This window comes from Mastigoproctus giganteus, unplaced genomic scaffold (genome assembly GCF_048544385.1).
Source record: "Mastigoproctus giganteus isolate SK-2022 unplaced genomic scaffold, ASM4854438v1 scaffold_15, whole genome shotgun sequence".
NCBI lineage: Eukaryota > Metazoa > Arthropoda > Arachnida > Uropygi > Thelyphonidae > Mastigoproctus > Mastigoproctus giganteus.
The window spans coordinates 597,631-616,967 of NW_028328292.1; the positions used below are offsets into that span (position 1 = coordinate 597,631).

The window sequence follows — 19,337 nt, forward strand, 5'->3', positions numbered from 1 at the left end:
CGTCGGGCGAGTCACCGACGAATATTCAATAAAATATTCATGAAAATTATTTTGTCCTGATAATTTTTTCGAACAGTGTAGAAAGAGGACTTGTTTTGTGAATTCTAAATCAATACAAAAAAAAAAAAAGGGAGGAACACCGCTGTTACTGTGATAGTGTTATCGTTATAATGTATATTTTTGAATGGTGAGAAATGCATTAATTTCCTCTTGTGTGTAGCTTCTTTGTGTTTTAAAATTATTTTAAAGAGAAAACGTCTTTGTCGATAGGTGGCTCCTAGACAACTATTTTCCTCCATTTTGTCGATAACGAGGAATTTCTTAGGGACACGTGTCTGAAAGCTGTAAAGAAATTAGAGAAGATGGTGAGAACTCATTAATTTCGGTTTTTTTTTGTTTTATTTTTACTTAGTGAGATAGTACCCTCCGAGAACACAACTTATATTATTATTTCGCATTGTTTTATATATCGATTATTCATGTTCACTATTGGTTCTATTGATGACTACTGTGAAGTGTGATTTCGATGAAAAGAAAGGCATTGAGTTTCTATCATTGGTATAATTATGTGAAATATTGCTTATCGTTATTATGGTAGTATGGTGCACTTTGGAAATAAGCACCGCCCACTTTAAATTATTTGGATACTGGCCATGTTTGGAACAACTAATTTGACTTTCAAATAAGCAGTTGCTGTCCTACTAAATACCCCTTAATTTTTCGTCCATTCATATGTTATGGTAATAATTTTGTAAATGATATTTTGGATCTACTTTATCCCGTATTGCATAATGATTTTTTTTTTTTTTTTTACAATCACATGTGCATACAACCCTTCCCCCCCCCCATCTTTTACCTTGTTCACTAAAATTACATGTTATATTATATGCTAATAACTTCAATATCAGGCAGTGTTGAACATCATGTTTTCCCCTGGGACTTTTTTTTTTCTTCCCATCCTTTTCCCATACAGCATCCCATGTTGCTTGATAATCGTAATGTTCATCAAAATTTGGACCAATAAAAAAATCAACTTTATTAAAACATTAAATTATTAAACATTAAAACCAGTGTTAATTGTAAAATTCAATTTTGTTTAAAATTGAATTTTGCAAATTCGGTTTGTAAAATTCAAATTTAAAATAATAACCTGTTTAAAAAAATGCATTGTATACAGGAATAACCAGTGAAAATAAATGTATAAGTTGTTACAGTTATTTTTTTTTTTTTTAATTCTTCAAATAAAGGGCCCTAAATGAGGTCCCATTTTCTAACCCATGCAGAGGTACTATATAGTATCTTAACTTTAGTGTTTGGGGTGTTTGTTCTTAAAAAACATTATGGCCTTAGCTGCCAATGCACCATTAAAAATCAAATCAAATCTTAAAAAAATTCAACAATGATTAAAGTTACTAAAAAAAATTTAAAACACAAAAAGACCCCTTTATAACATCATTGTGTTATAAAATATGCCCAAGATTATTACTGTATTTAATACCACTCATATACCATGTAAATTAATAATATAGTTTGCTTATTCTCCATTTTATGGTTACACCTTGTCACCACATTGCAGGTGTGGCTGAAGAACAGTGATTTTCTGGCCGAGTTCTGTGAGTGGCTGATTACTGTGAATGCATAATTTCTTTTTGATTGTTTAATTGGATGCAAATCTGCTTCTGATTTTAACGGTAAATGCAAAATTATTATTAGCTTTGTTTTACTGTGTTGTTTAATCGTTAATGTGCTCGGTTATTGTTTAGTCATCACTATCGTGCTACTCTCTGACATTTCTTTACTGCCATGTTCTCTGCTGCCATCACTTATTCTCTTCCTTTTTTTGTTTTTTATCTGTCGTGTTTTTTTTTTGTTATTCCTTGTTCAATCCCAGTAGAGTGACTGACTGCAAAAATGTTGTATGGTTTAGAAAAGGACAGATGTAAGGCTGTGATTGGTGTACTAATGTGAATTTGATTGCTTCTGAGTACAAATGTTTTCAGTGTGGATGTTTGATGAAATTGGCCACACAAAAGGAGCTTAATAATGGTTTTAAGTGGGTCTGTTGAAAGAAAGGGGCCAATTCTCATCATGTTAAAAGGTCTGTTCATCAAGTATACCAGCTGGCGTGTCAGAACTGATGAGGTGAGGTTTTTTTTTTTTGTGTTAGAGTAGTTTTATGAAAACTTGATTGTTTTTGCAGCTATTGTATTAGTTGTTAGTGTAAGATTCCCTTTATACAGTTCTCTTGATGGGTGTGGAGGCATAACCCCCAGACCTCCACTTATATAAATTGGCCAGTCTTATATTGACCCTTATACTGACCAGTCAGCACCAGAACTGTTAGGCTTTTTTTTTTTTTTTTTTTTTTTGCGGCGCCTCCGTAGCCAGGTGGGAAGGAGCAGCAGTGCGTAGCACACGCTTCTTGATTAGACCGGGGTTCGAGCCCGTCACCACCGAATACGGAGGATGCGGAAAGGTCATTCAGGGAATGACCACCGCATATCCCGGAGCAATATGGCCTTAGTTGCTAATGCTCCTAAAAACCAAATAACAAACAAACATAACAAAAGCTTTTTTTTGTTTTGGATTTTATTGGCACATTAGAAACTATGGCTATGATGTGTAAAAACTAGGTCATGTATAAAAAATTTAAGCTTTCAGTGACCTCATAAATTAATCACCATGTTAAGATATATAATGACATACTGTTAGGCTGAGTAGATCTGAATTATGTGAAGGAAAATCCTGGTGACAGCACCAAGCAGATAGCAGCAGCAAATTAGCATTAGTAGAGGCTTATACAGCATCAGCCAAAAAAAAAAAAACCCTTCCTCTTTCACCCATCCATTCGCTCCAAAACGTTTTTCCACTTTGAAATTAATTTAAGTTATCAGCTTCCACAACGACAGATGGAAATTTATTCCAGCAATCTGGCTAAAGGCAAATTTCTGCACATTTGTTTGACAACTGTCTTTCCTCAATTTCAGTTTATGCCCACTCAGGTTTGTAATCTCAGCAAGAGGTAGAATCCCATCAACATTGAGCCTGCTCAATCCATTCAAGGCCTTATACACCTCAATCAGATCACCTCGCAGGTGCCAAGTCTCCAGATGCTGCAATTTGCAAAACTTAAGCCTTTCTTCATAAGAGCACCTCTTTGTTCCCCTCACTAGTCTTGTTGCCCTTCTCTGTACTCATTCTAGCAACTCTGCATGCTTCCCAAACTGAGGCTTTCAAACCTGTATGCAGTATTCGAGGTGTGGCCAGACCATTGCCTTATACAAGAGGAGAATCACCTCCTTATCCCTGCTAGGAAAATTCCTGTATATCGTTGACAGACCCCCATGAGCTACTCTTGCAGCCTGTCTGCAGTGCTCAAAAAACTTCATAGCTAATTGCACAATTACCCCCAGGTCTCTTTCATTCTCCGCTACCCTGAGTGTAACACCACACAGTTGGTACATTTCTCTGTGGTTACTGCTAGTCATATGCAGTACTTTGCATTTGTCAATGTTAAACTTCAGTTGACACTTCTTAGCCCATCTTTCCAACTTTGCCAGATCCTATTGCAGTAGCATACTGTCAACAACCCTACCAACCTTTGTATAATTTGCAAACTTCGACATTAAGCCTGATATACTTTCATCAATATCATTGATTAATATACAAAACAACAATGGGCTCAACAGCAAACCCTGGGGGGACTACAATAAGAACATTAGTCCACAAAGAGCAGTATACATTGATTATCACTCTGTTTTCTCCCGCTCAACCATCTTTTTATCATTTGTAGCAACTTGCTCTTAATGCCATACTACTCCAATTTGTACCGTAGTCTTCCATGTGCACCAGTATCAAAAACTTTCCTGAAATCCAATTACAGGGTGGCCATAATTAAAGTATCCCTATTCAGAGCTCGCTGTAGCTCTAAGTAATAAGCAGAATGCCACCAAAATTAGTAAGTAAACTATTAAAGACACGGGGAGAAGGATCCTCTGAAAAAAAAATTTGTTCCAAAATCTGCCGATATGGGATAATATGGCACTGTACAAGAGGAAAGACGTGACAAAGTACCAACAAATAAATAACTAAGACAAACCTTAACGAAATTACAAATTTTAATTTGTGCCTTTGCAAAAAAACAAAGAAACTGAATCGCACAAAATTTTTAGATCCAAACTAAAAAATATATCACCTAAGAGAGCAAAATTTTGCATAAATCTAGGTTAATTTAATTTTCCGCAGCAGAGAGCTATAAAGGCACAACGCAAACATCGCAAGTGTATTCTGTAAGTTTACCGTTAACAGTGTCTCACTCTGCCTGATTGTGCTTTTATTGCAAAGTTCTTCTACGTTAATGGATGCACTGCAGCAGCTGCTCTGCATGAATTTAGGTGCTTGCAGTTAGAAAGATGATTAACAAATTTGAGGAAATTGGGTCCTTTGTTGTTAAGCCTGGAAGAGGGAAGCCTGTTTCACCTCAGGTAGCAGTTGAAGTTGCAACGGCTATCTTCGACGAATCCATGGATACAGCTGCTGCAATTGGATGTCCCATATTCCACTGTGTGGAAAATTCTTCAGAAACTAATCCACTATTATCCATACAAGATCAGTCGCCAGCAGCAGCTGCAAAGAGATGATCCTGAAAAACAAATGGCATTTGCTCTAAAGATTTTTGGCCAGAATGGAAGTGGACGATGCCTGGCCACGGAACATTCTTTGGCGAGATGAGGCCCATTTTTATCTGGATGGGACTGTCAACACCCAAAACTGCCAGATATGGGCTTCAGAAGCACTGCATGCTATTCAGCAAATCCCATTGCACACCACACCAGACTGCATGGTGTGCAATGGGATGGCGTGGTGTGACTTCAAATTTCACCTATGGCCATACTTTTTCAAGGAATTGCACCCAGCAGGAGCAACCACTTGTTCTGTTACAGCAGCTTCATCATTCCTCAACTGCAGCAAAGAGGATGCTTGGATGGGACAATTTTTATGCAAGATGTGGCTACTCGTATCACACAACCAATACACCAGCTTTTCTGGCATCACTTTACTGCAGAAAGCATCAGACATTTGTTTCCCGTTTTGTGGCCAACATGTTAGCCTGACCTTACACCGGGGCCAGATTTTCCATTAGGCACCAATGCCTAGAGCCTAAGAAGGAAGGGTGAAATTTAAAAAAAGAGAAAAAGTTTACTCTTTTCACTGTGACTAATGAAAAATGAGCTTAGAAAACATGTGCGCAGTCGACTCTAGGAGCTTCAATTCAATACACATGTGCTATCTGGCGGCTAGTTCTTGAAATTAGAAGAAAAGAGATGGTCACTCAGTCAATTGAGGTGGATTGTTATTTATTATAGTTGAAACTTTAGTCACATTTTAATTGACGTGATTTGTAGTCAGTGTTAAAATACGTAGAAGAAAAATTTTATCTCCCCCCCCCCCACACACACACCAAACACAGTTCGGAATAAAAGTGCCGAGGGCCTACAAACACCAAAATCCGGCCCTGCCTTACGTGTTATTTTTGGCTGTGGGGTCACCTCATGGCCAATGTCTATCGAGGTAAAAAAAGTAAACTGCAGTCATTATCAACCCACTGCAGGATGGAAGCCTCCTCAACAATTCATGCTAAGGGAAAATGGACCATAATCTGCCATGCTGGTCCAGTGCGGGTTGGCAGATTGTCCGTATTTAGCAGTCAGGGGCTTGGACTCCAGTCTTCTCAAAGAGCATGTGTTACCGTACTCCCGCTCCTGACCACGCGGATGGAGGGGAAGTGTCCCTAACCACACATGCTGCATTACATTGTCCTTAAAGGACAATGTAACGCAGCATGTGTGGAACGTTACTCCAGAGATGTTGCATTCTGCAGTCGAGCACACTGCAATCGAATGCAATTTCTGGTCCAGAACAATGGTAATCACATTGAAAACGAACTCCACCATCAGCAACATCATTGATCATCAGGAGTAAACTGTGAGTTTGGAGCTGTGAAACCATTTCCTCTTCCAGTTTAGCTCAATTTCTTTCTGTTTTTTTGCAAAGAGCACAAATAAAAATTTGTAATTTCATTAAGGTTTGTCTTGTTTGTTTGTTTGTTTGTTGGTACTTTGTCATGTCTTTCCTCTTGTATAGCGCCATATTATCCCCTATCGGATGATTTTGGAACAAATTTTTTTTTTTCATGGGATCCTTCTCCCCATGCCTTGAATAGCTTGCTTACTAATTTTGGTGGCATTCCGCTTATTACCTAGAGCTACAGAGAGCTATGAATAGGGATACTTTAATTATGGCCACCCTATATATGATATCAAAATTATTTTTTGCATCCCGTTCCTTTGTGACCACAACACAGTATCCAATTAAATTGGTCAGGCAAGACTTAACAAACCAATGCTGTCTGAATTATTACTACAGTCTTGTCTAGATGATCCTGCAGTGCTTCTTAAACCAGTGACTACATTATTTTCCCCGGAAAAGAAGTTAAGCTAACAGGTCTGTAATTACTCGTGTCACCCTTTGATCCCCCTTTGTGAATTGGAAATACATTTGCACATCTCCAGTCCGTGGGATCCTCCTCTAAATCCAATGATTCTCTCATAATTATGACTAAGGGTTTGCTTACTTGTTTTGCTGCCTCCTTTAATATAACTGGATAGATCCTGTCCACCCTTGGTGCCTTTGTTATGTTTAAGTTCAACAATTTCTCCACTTTGCTCTCAGTTATTACAAAATCATTAAACTTCCTGTTAGAGTTTGATAAGCTTCTGTTCTCCACTTCTCTGTAGAATTCCTCATGTGAGAATGTAGATGCAGAATACTCATTCAGTTTGGCAGCTATCTAAATGCAGCTGTAAAAAAAAATTACAGAAACAACTGCTTTATCCATATCCCATTCAAAGATTGTGGTCTTACTGAAGCCGATTTCCTGTTACAAGTTTTTTGTTGTTTCCTACAACATTGTGCTCAATTCTTTTTCATATGGTTCCACAAAAATTCCTCTTGCTGTCTGATGTCATATATGGTTTTTGAACAATTATGCTGTTTTATTTTATTTAAGCAGTTAGAATATTTAGATAAGCTTTAGCTGATAAAATGAGTAGGCTGTGGCTTGCTCACTTCCCACACCTAAATCAACTTGATTTTTACATGTGGAGGTTATCTGAAATCCTTCATTTACACAACACCCATTAATAAAATTGAAGTTTTTAATTAGTATATTGAATAAAAATGCCAATAAACCTGAACAACACCCAAATTTTTCAACATATTAGACAGTCCATGATAAGTCATATTCAAGTGCAGGCAGGTCATTTTGAGCACTTCCTTTAATTAATCGGTGGTCACAACCCAGTTTAGCGAAGTACAGGTCACACTAGCCCTGTTGAGTGACCAAACCAACTTTGTTTTTTATTTATAGAGAAGGTTTTTGAATTCTGCTTTGCAGTATACCAATGTCTTTTTTTTTCTTAATCAATTTCTGTACTTTATTGTATCTGATTTTTGTTTAATAAGAAATGTTTTAAAATGCTATGATATTCACATGTGTTATTAAAATAAAAAAGTTACAGCTATAATACTATTCATTTTACTCTTTGCTATAATGCTATCGCAGCTCATTGTAACTCTCTTTTACCAGTGTACAGATTGAATTTGTGAATTGAATTCTTTTACAGATTGAATTTTTAGCATGTTTAATGAAAACTTTTCATCTGATGTAGTCGATAGCATGAAAATGAATAGCAAAACAGCATTGAAACATTTCCCATGCCGACTTGAGAAATTTTCTGACGCTCAGTAAAATTTTCTCTCACACTAATTTAATTGCAGTCCAGTGACTTGTTATGTAGTTCTGAGATCATCATTTGAAAAAATAATTAAGTTAAGGAATATGCAGTATTGATTGAATATTTGCATTATATGCATTTATCCAAAGTCTAGTCATCACTCAGTAAACTGTCAGTATCATCTGTAACTGACAGTTTATTCGAGCATTTTATCATAATTAATGCAACGCAGTTACATTTTCGAAGAGTTAATAATGGCTAATAAGAATGAAAAGGCAACAACGTCTGGTCTTGGTATGAAGACTATATAAAGGTAAGAAAAAGATTGAGGTTGAAAATTAAATTAAATGTTTTGAAGCAAACCGATTCTGGTCAGTGACGAGTGGATTGCGTGCAATAATTTAGAACTGGCAGTTTCAATTGTAAGAACAATTATAAAAAAATAAAGAATTAATTTTAGCAGCAGGGAGGACAACTGTTCCACTGCAGGCAACTAAATTGACTAGGGCCAGGCTGGCTATTATGATTGAAATGGAGAGACTTCTAAATAATTTTATTGAAAATAATACCCAATACAGAATTGTGTTAAGTTCAATTATTATTAAAGAAAAAGCAATTATCCTATATGAAGATCTGAAGAAAGCTGACCACCTCAAAAAATATGGAACCATTTTTAGGGTTAGTAAGAGCTGGTTCAATAGATTTGAAAAGCACTACAAACTACACAACATAGCAATCCAGGGAGAAGCCCGAAATGCAGATCAACGAGGAGCCAAAACTTTCAAAAAAGAACTTGTTAAAATTGTTGACAAGGGGTGTCACCCTGCTCAAGTTTTTAACATAGATGAAACAGGACTTTTTTTGGAAATTAACACCTAAAAGAAGTTTCATATATAAAGAAGAAAACATGCCTGGCTTCAAAGTGGCGAAGGATCAGGGGGGAACTTTATTGCTGGGTGGTAACACTGCGGGGGATTTTAAATTAAAACCCCTTTCGGTTTACCATTCAGAAAATCCAAGGGCTCTTAAAGGTTTCACTAAATCAAACCTACCTGTAATTTGGAAGGCTAATAAAAAAGACTTGGGTAACCAGTCCTCTTTTCGTTGATTGGTACTCTAAATTCTTCTGTCCCGCAGTGGAAAGATATTGTGCAAAAAAATAACCTTGATTACAAAGCAATTCTGATCATGTACAACGTGTCAGGACATCCAAGCAAAGAGAGCTTAGAAGACTTGAACAATCATATAAAAAAAAAATTTTACATGCCTCCAAACACTACTTCTCTAATCTAACCAATGGACCAAGGTGTTATTGCCACATTTAAAGCTTACTACATAAGGAACACCTTTTCCCAAGCTATTAAAACCATTAGCACTGGTGAAAATGTACCAAGCCTAAAGTGCCTGGGATGAAGCAACTCAGAAAACCATGAATGGAGCTTGGAGGAAAGTTTGGAAGGATTTCTTGAAGGATTCCCAAGAACCTGATGATTTGGTTGAGAATGTTAAGGTGCAAATTGTTGAGCTCAGAAAAGAAGTAGAATTGGATGGAATTGACAATGATGACGTACAAGAGATGACTGACAACGACAGGGATGGCCTCTCCAATGAACTCGTGGAAATGAGAAAAGAACAAGAGCTTGAATTGAGGGAAAAGATGATCAAGATCCTATATACGAAGAACTGATAAAGTCGCTGACTTTAAAAGGACTTAGTAAAGCTTTCAAACACTTTGAAGAAATGTGTGATTATTTCTAGGAGAATGACCCTGACATGGAACAAAGTTCCAGGAAATTTAAAGAAAGAAATGAACCCTTACTTGATTTTGTATGAGAGGAAGAGAGACAAAGTACAGTCCAAAAGCAAGACATTTTTCAGTCCAAAGATACGAAAACTCGACTGCCCAGGGCCATCAGATTAATAAAATCGTGATTTTAATTTGCATTTTAAGTTTAATTTTGATACGTAATGTGGTTACATCATAATTATATATGTATGTAATATAGAATATTTTATATGTATAAAATTTTTGTATATTAAATATTGACTGATATTTGTGCATCTTTTCACTGCCGTTTTTTATTGATTATATAATACTAATAATTGATTAGGAAATATCCCATGGTATAGACTGGAACTCACAAATACATGTTACCGTATGGGAATATGGCACTCTCTTAGTGCTGATTCACTTGCTGCTCTTTTTTTTTTTTTTTTTTTTTTTTGGAACGAATTTTCAGTGTTGAGTGGAGATCGCCTGTAGTTTCCTTCCAAATTCCAGAAAACAGTTAAGATCACAAAATTTCACCTTTGCACAATATCACAATATATGTGCAAAGAAAGTATAATGACAATTACACACAATTACATAGGAGTGTAAGGGCGGAAACACACTACTATCACTTCACAAGACTTCACTTGTATACATGTCATCAAATGTGGGGGAGCTATATCTACCAATTAGTTTATTGCTTGGAGAACACTGTTGTCATTGGCTGTATTCACAAGATAACACGTCAGGCTTCAAGGTCGAATGGCATTGGCAGGAGCTTAGATTTTTCTGTTCTAACAGAAATTTCGTTAGGCATGACAAGAAGAAAATGGAGGAAATGCTAATAGAAAATTAAATTAGAAGTAAATAATCTGTTTTGAGCGCACAAGTAAGTATATCTGAAAACAAATAACAACAACATCAAGGACGTGTGCCTATTCCAAAACACCCTCCACTTCGACCAGCTACTCGGCATACTCACCGCAAGTGTCCAGAATTAAATTTGCAGTATTTCAACATTCCTTAAACATACAACTAATTTTTCCTTAGCACTGATTGAATTTTTAAATTACATATTTTACCCTTGAATGTCATCCTTAATTGGATTATATAGGAAATTTAATTCTTCTTTATTCATCCGTAAGGACAATTTCATCTTCTAAGTCCTGAAATAAATGATGGAATTTGCCCTTTTCTGTTCACTTCCAGTTGATGTCGTGTATCCATTGCGTACTCTCTTGTTTTCTCGGCTATAAGAGAAGCAGATGCATTTTCAAAATCTGAAGAGGAGGATGAACTGTGGCAATTCATTTCGCTTCAACTTTCCTCAACGAGAATGACACATATACAACATTACAGGTTTCCAGACGTATCCCTTTTGGAATTATAATAAAATTTCCAAGGTACACCTTTTTTAACATTTGAAATGGGGAATTTGAAAAAAGAAGAAATCATAAAACAACCTGTTGAGATGATATTTAGGAAGAAAGAATTAACTGATGATAAAGTTGTTGTTGAAATGCAGCCTTAAAGACTCAAAAAAATGACATATCCTATTTACAAAGGGGGTTACAGAATATTTGTACAGTATTATGCTTACTTTGTAACCTTTTACATTCTACTTGACTTCATTATTTCATTGTAATGGTTTAAGGCTCAGGCAACAAACTTTTTTTAATTTAAAATTCCCAATATCAATATCGATTTGCTCTATGAAGAATATGTTCTGTTGAAATCATTCCATAAAAATGTTGTGACAAAAGACCTCAAAAATACCACAGATGTTTGGATAAAAAAATTTTAATGCGTACGAAGTACGTAATAAAGGGGGGGGGGGAAAGACCCATATCCAATCATCCAAGGTCCTGTGTTGTTGTGTTAGTAATGGGACTCTGCTGGGTCAGCAGCTCCCACAACCTACTGCAGCTAACGATCACCTGATGGTCTCGGTGGAGATGTTTCTGGCATCACCCCCTCGTTGAAGTCTGCGGTGATTTGTGCCACTGTTGCTCTCCGGTTGGCTGAAACAATGCTAGACAGGTCAACGGCCACGTTTATCCACCACCTTTCTCCAACCACAGCGCTGTCCATGATGAGATGTTATTCCAGAAATAGCGTATTCCTGATACACTCTTGATACTGTCGAACGGGGAATAGTGCAATTTCTATACCACCTCCACGAGGGTGACTCATGCGTCAGGCACTTGCTATCATCTCTCTTTCAAAGTCAGTTAACTCACGATGTTTATCCATACTGACATCAAATTACCATCTACATGAATGCAGTATACCTACATAATTGCCAAGTGATGAGTTCATCCACTAGCGTGAGGGATGACAGCGTCGCGTTGCCCAGGAAACAAGTATCCCATGAATGACCACATCTTAGTGTCCAGTGAAATTGGTCTGACAAGGTTTCCCCCTTAACAAACCCATGCTGTGTTTGAAGCATAAATGCATCCTCATCTAGATGATCCTGCATTACTTTTACTAGTGACTCCATTATTTTCTCTGGAACAGAAGTTAAACTAGCAGATATGTAATTACTGTATTCGTGTTCACCCTTTGATCTCCCTTTGTGAATTAGGGATACAGTTACACATCTCCAGTCCACAGGAACCTCCCTTGAATACAAGATGCCTCTCATAATTATAGCTATGTATTTGCTTACTTCCTTTGCTGCCTCCCCTAATATAATTGGATAGACATCTACGCCAGGGGCCATTCTTATGTTTAACTTCTTATGCTAGGATGAGGACCTCCTTGATCAGTTGAGTGGTTGGTAGTGATGGTTTGGATCAGGTCTTCCCAAAATTTTTTAAGGAGGGCCACATTTGGAATATTCAGAGTAGTAGGCAAGCTGGATCCAAAAATTTGTTTTGCGTTTTATAATATCTGTTTAATTAAGTAGTTAACTGCACACACATATATATATATTTAAATAATGGTTTAAAAGTTTAACATAAAATAAGAAAATATTAAGCTATCATTAGAGGCAGCAAAATGCACCTCCTCCACATGAAGCCCTGATATATCCAATAATTCAAAATAAAATAACGTAAAACATAAGCCAGTAGTATGGCAAAAAATGTAGAGCGAAAAATTAACATAAAATAAACAAACAGGTAGGGGAAGTAAAGGTAAGATATATAAACAGTAGCCGATAGTCCCCTATATAATTTAGCACTTTAATTCCAATTAACAAGACCGGTGTAAAATTTAAAATAATGCCAATTATAATATAATTTAGCGGTACCCCCCCCCCCCAGAAGGTGCTAGTTCCGAAAAAATGTGAAATATTACCAAAAAAGGGGTTTAAAAGAACTACTGAAAGAAAAACAAAATATCAAAATAATAGACTGACCATCATGCCCCATATTGACAGAGGACCACGAGGCCAATAATGGTCATAGAATCACTGCATTTCAATCGCTATACAAATCATCGCAAAGGCGAAAAGATCGAAGAACCAAACCACCCATTCCTTCTCCGATCGATCCACCAATGCAGAGGATTTGCACGGCGGTGGTCTTTATGCAGCGAGAAAAAATTTATAGAACAGACAGCACTCTAGATCAGAGCCACACCACTAACATAATGTAAGCTTAGTCGGCTTATATAAAAGAAAAGAAAGGAAATAGATGGCGGTATAGGCGCTGCTTATTTAGCATATCAACCCACTACTGCCAGTAGTGGGTGGTAGTGCTGGTGTTGCTGTGTCCACAGGAGATGTGCTCTCTTGTTCTTCATTGATAACAGATACCGATGTGGCCGTCGACTGTTGTAGCCCATTCGCGACAGTGCGACTAGTGGTCCGTTGCGATATTTTGTTCTGTGCACCAAGGTTGTATTCTGACGTTATGTGTGACATTGTGGCCCATCTGTTTGCTTGCATAATTCTGGCCATCCTCCTGACCTCTCTCATCAACAAGCGATTTTCTCCCACAGGAGTGCCGTTGAGAGGATGTTTTCTGTTTGTTGCACCATTCTCGATATACCCTTGAAATTGTGGTGTGTGAAGAGCAGGCGCCTCCGTAGCCAGGTGGGAAGGAGCAGCAGTGCGTAGCACAAGCTTCTTGATTAGACCGGGGTTCGAGCCCGTCACCACCAAATACGGAGGATGCGGAAAGGTCAGGGAATGACCACCGCATATCCTGGAGCAATATGGCCTTAGTTGCTAATGCTCCTAAAAACCAAATAACAAATAACACACGCGTGAAGAGTTCAGGAGAACTGCCGTTTTGAAAATGCTTTGTCCAGCATGCCTTGCACCTACTACCATGCCACGTTAGATCACTCCTTTTCCCTATTCTTGCTATGGTTTGTACGCTTAACTGATACTAGAAAGGTTGTTCTGCTGCATTTATATCCACAACTGTGGTCATGCAACTTGCAACGTTGTGGGATAAATGTTTGTGTGCACAGCAGGGGTGTACCTAATAAAGTGGCAGCACAGTGTACAAAGTAATACTTAAATAAAATAACTAAACATAGAAACGCCAAATATTTCAAGTTATTATTAGTAGTAGTAGCAGTAATAGTGGCATATGATACAAGAAAGAAAATTTATAAAAGCATCAACCAAAAAAAAGAGAGAGAGAGAAGAAAACCACCTCCACATCATCTGCCCATCCCCTCCAATAATTTGTCTTTTTCTTGAATTAACTCGAACTGCTCACTTCCACAACTGCTGGCTGAAGGCAAACTTCTGCATATCTATCCTTTGCCACCTTTCCTCATTGTGAATTTTTGTCCCCCTCATGTGTAGCCTGAGGAAGAATTCCATCAGCATTGAGCTTGCTCAATTAATTCAAAACTTTAAACACATCAATCAAATCGCCTTGCAAGTGTGTGGTCTCCTGATGCTGCAATTTACAGAACTGATGCGTGCTTGGTAAGACCACCCTTTCGTTCCCTTCACCAATCTCGTCCTTCTCTGCACCCATTCCAGCAGATCTACATCCTTTCTAAGATGTGGCTTCACCATTGCCTTATACAATATGATAATCATTTCTTATCCCTACTAACAAAGCTTATGCATATCATAAGTAAAACTCCATGAGTTATCCTGACTGCAGAATTATTCCCAAGTCTTTCATTTTCCATTACCCGCAGTGTACTACCAGACAGTTGGTATATTAATCTAGAATTGATGCTATCCATATTCAGGACTTTGTGTTTGTCAATGTTAAACTTCAACTGCCATATCTGCCTGCTTTTTTTTTTTTTTTTTTAGATCTTGTGGAAAAAGCTCTGATTACTGTCATTAACCACCCTGCAAACTGAGACATTAAGCCTGATATACCTTCATTATTAATGAATATAGGAAACAACAGTGGGCCCAGCTCTGGAACCCGAGGGGAACCACTAATAACATCGGTCCGTGAAGAGCACTGTCCATTAATAACCACACTCTTCTTCCACTTACCCATCCCTTTATCCAGAGCAGTATCATCATCAGCCATTTTCAATCCACTGCAGGATGAAGGCCTCTCCAGCAACTTTTGAGTTCCTTCCGTTTTGTGTGCAATGGCCATCCATTTACTACCCACAAACTCATGAATTTCATCTGTCCATCTCTGTTGTCTTCCAGATTTTTTCTTAGTCCATCTGTCATCGTGTCTTCGAGCTATGTGTCCTGCCCAAGACCATTCTAGTTTTGATAAGAATGTCCTTTACTTGCTTGAGTTTGCTGCGTAATCCATGTGTTTCTCTTATCTAACAGTCTGATTCCCAATATAATTTGTTCCATTCTTTGCTGTGTAGTTCTCAGCTTCTCTTCCATTCTTTTGGTGAGTGCTCAAGTTTCACTTCCATAAGTCATGGTGGGGAGTATACATTGGTTCATTATTTTACGTTTCAGACAAATTGGAATATTGCTCCTCAGTATGTGACTATATTTCCTTGAATGCTATCCATCCAAAATTTATTCTTCTCTTGACTTCCATCCATTTATCATTATTACAACTAATGACTTGTCCCAGATAAGTATATGAATCCACCTTTTCAATTACTGCTCCTTCAATCATTATATCCCTTTTTGTGGCATACTTGTTCATCATTACTTTTGTTTTAGCCATATTCATCTTTAGTCCAAAATCCTTACTAACTCTGCATAACTGATTAAGATTTTCCTCTAATTCTTTGGGATCGTGGCTTATGCCACAATGTCATCTGTAAATGGTTTAGGTACTCTCCATTTACATTGACTCCTTTCTGCGACCAGTCTAATCTTCTGAAAGCTTCCTACAGGGCAGCAGTAAACTTTGGAGATATTGTGTCTCCTTGTCAAATTCCTTTCTCAATTTTAAATTTGTTACTGTCTTTGTCTAGTCTAATAAAGGAGGTAGCATTCTCATATTTTCTTCAAAATCATAATATATGGGGTATCTATGCCTTGTACTTCCAGTGCCTGAAACATTGCCTTATGCTGTATGGAGTCAAATGCCTTTTCATAATCCACAAATGCCAGGCATAATGGTGTTTTATATTCATTTGCCTTCTCCATTAGCTGTGTCATTACATGAAGCTGATCCATAGTTGAGAATCCTGTTCTAAAGCCAGCTTGCTCTTTCGGTTGATTCTCATCAAGTATTCTTTCTAATCTGTTAGTAATGATCCTTGTGAACAACTTGTAGATGTGGGATAACAAGCTAATTGGTCTATAATTTCCAATTTCTGATTTATCTCCTTTCTTATGCAGCAAAACTGATTGCATTATCCAGAGCAGTAACTTGCCATTAATGCCATTCTTCTCCAGATTTTGTCTTTTATGTGCAATAGTATTAAAAGCTTTCCTGAAATCCAAATATATGATATCAAAATTATTTTTTTCATCTAGTTCCTTTGTTACTGCATTGTAGTATCCAATCAGATTGGTCAGACAAGATCACCTCTTAACAAATCCATGCTGTGACTACCGTATAATTGCATTCCTATCTGGATGGTCCTGCATTACATCTTTAATCTGACTCCATTATTTTCCCTGGAACAGAAGTCAATCTAATGCGTCTCTCATTACTCATGCCACCCTGTGATCTGTTGTGAATTGGAGATATATTTGGACATTTCTTGTCCACAGAAACCTCTCTTAAATCCAGAATTTCTTTCATAGTTAGGGCTAAGGGTTTGCTTACCTCCTTTGCTGCCTCCCTTAATATAATTGGATATTTTTTTGTGTTGAGCTTCAAAAATTTCTCTTCTGCTTTCCTCTGAGTTATCACAAAATCATTTAGCTCCCTGTTAGATTTTGACGAACATCTGGAATTCCTCTCCCTAAAGAACTCCATCGGTGAATATAGATGCAACATACCTATTCAGTTTGTTAGAAACCTGAGCAGGCTCAAAAACAGTTAAACTATTGACATCAAGTGGACAAATGTGATTTATTGCTTGTACTGAATTTGGGAAATGCAATGTGTACAGAAACAACAGACAGGATAGGATGGGAGGAGGGGGTTATACTGTTAGGAAACAAAATCTAAGGCAGTGCATCCAGTTGACATGGGTGGTTAGCGCAACTTTGGCCCAGTTTGGTAGTAGTAGTAGAGGCATGTGGTGCAAGAACGCAAGCGTATGAGCTTATGTAACTGCTACATAAGCTCATAAAAAGCAATTCACACATCCATGAATTGCTTTTTATGCTCATCCATGATTGGGTTGAGCACACTGAATCCCATCAGAATTCAGTGTGCTTAACCCATTCAAGGCCTTAATACCTCAATCAGATCACCTCACAGCTGCCTAGTCTCCAGGTGCTGCAATTTGCAGAACTTAAGCCGTAGGAGCCCTTTGTTCCCCTCACCAGCCATGTTGCCCTTCGCTACATCCTTCCTAAAATGAGGCCTCCAGACCTATATGCAGTACTCAAGGTGTGGCCTGACCATTGCCTTATACAATGGAAAAATCACCTCCTTATCCTTGCTAGCAAAATTCCTATATATTATTGATAAGACACCATGAGCTAACCTTACGGACTGTCTGCACTGCTCAGAAAACTTCACATCTGACTGCACACTTGCTCCCAGGTCATTTTCTACCAATCTAAGTCTACCACACCGTTGGTACGTTTCTGTGGGGTTATTTCTGTCCATATGCAGTACTTTGCATTTGTCAATGTTAAACTTCAGTTGCCACTTCTCAGTGCATCTGCCCAACTTTTCTAGATCTTGTTGTAGTAGCACACTGCCATTACTGTCATTAAAAACCCTGCCAACCTTTGTAACATCTGCATACTTGGACATTAAACCTGATATACCTTCATCAATGTCATTGATAAATATACAAAAGAGCAGGGGGCCCAACACCAAACCGTGGCGGGCTCCACTCATAACAATAGTGGATTCCCCCAGGTGTGAGACATAACTTCTTTGTGTAACATAAGCACTGGGAAAGCAAAAATAAAAGTAGGAGTGTGTTATAGGCCTAATGACTGATGAGTACAACAAACAGCTGTATAGAGAAAAAGTCAGCCAGTAAATCAGAATGTCATAATGGGAGAATTTACTTTCCAGATATTTACTAGGTTGGTCACTTGCACACTAGCAAGACTTTTGTGGGTTTATTTGGTAATTGCTTTCTACAGTAGCATCATGTTTGAGAGGCAACCAGAGGGGGTAATGCTCTTGATCTGATTATCATCAGTGATTATTCATGCAACAAGAATCTGAAGATAATGGAACCATTAGGTGACAGTGATCACAGTGTAGTGATGTGGGATTTAATTAAAGAAGTAACTACCATCATGGGTAAAGGGATGTGTTTTGCTTTTGTAAAGGTAATTGTGGTGGTTTCAGACAGTGTTTAAATTCTATACAGTGGGACCAACTGATGATATTATCAACAGCAAATTCTAAATGGGAAGCAATCAAGGAATTAATCTTGGAAACTACTAGGCTTTTCATACCAACTGAAATACTGTTTGTGGTTTCAGCTTAAATGGATATCAGATGAACTAACGAGACTCATGGCAGAGAAAAAAGTGCATGAGATGAATATAAATTATCAGACAACACAGAAGCGTATGTTAGATATAAGCTAGTCTGTATCAAGTGAAAAAGGAGCTTAGACAAGCGAAGGCAGATTATGAAAAATCTTTGGCAGAGAATGCAAAGAAAAACAGCAAAGACATCTTTACTTATGTAACCTTTAGAAGGAAGGAGATGAATCAGATTGATCCACTTGATATTGATGGTTTGACTGTTTATAATCCTACTCAGGTTGCTGACAAATTGAACGAATATTTTGCATCTACATTCACATGTGAGGAATTCTGTAGGGAAGTGGAGGCCAGAAGTTTATCAAACTCTAATATCAAGCCAAATGACTTTGTAATAACTGAGAGGAAAGTGGAGGAGAAATTTGTTGAAGTTAAACATAAGAAAGCCACCTAGAGTGGATCTTTAGCATCTTTAGATTCAGGGGAGGTCCCGATGAACTGGAGATGTGTCAATGTTTCCCCAATTCACAAAGGGGGATAGATGGGTGACACGAGTAATTACAGATCTGTTAGTTTAGCTTCTGTTACTGGGAAAATAATGGAGGCTGTTGTAAAGGAAGCAATGTAGGATCAAATAGACAGGACTGCAGTTATAGTTCAGACATATACTGGGTTTGTTAAGGGAAATCTTGAATAACCAATTTGATTGGATACTTTGATGTGGTCACAAAGCAACTGGATGCAAAAAAATAATTTTGATATCCTATGCTTGAATTTCAGGAAAGCTTTTGATACCGTTGCACATAAAATACTGCTGTACAAATATAGAGCA

At 37.6% G+C, this 19,337-nt stretch overlaps 1 protein-coding gene across 1 annotated transcript in view; it reads left to right on the forward strand.

The window, feature by feature from the left end:
- Nucleotides 1-268: 268 nt before the first annotated feature.
- Nucleotides 269-19,337, forward strand: part of RpL4 (ribosomal protein L4) — a 77,020-nt gene continuing 57,951 nt past the window's right edge. The window contains exon 1 of the mRNA XM_090389389.1: nucleotides 269-365. Within this exon, the coding sequence (XP_090245515.1) occupies nucleotides 363-365 (3 nt within the window). The 5' untranslated portion in view covers nucleotides 269-362. The remainder of the gene's footprint in view (nucleotides 366-19,337) is intronic.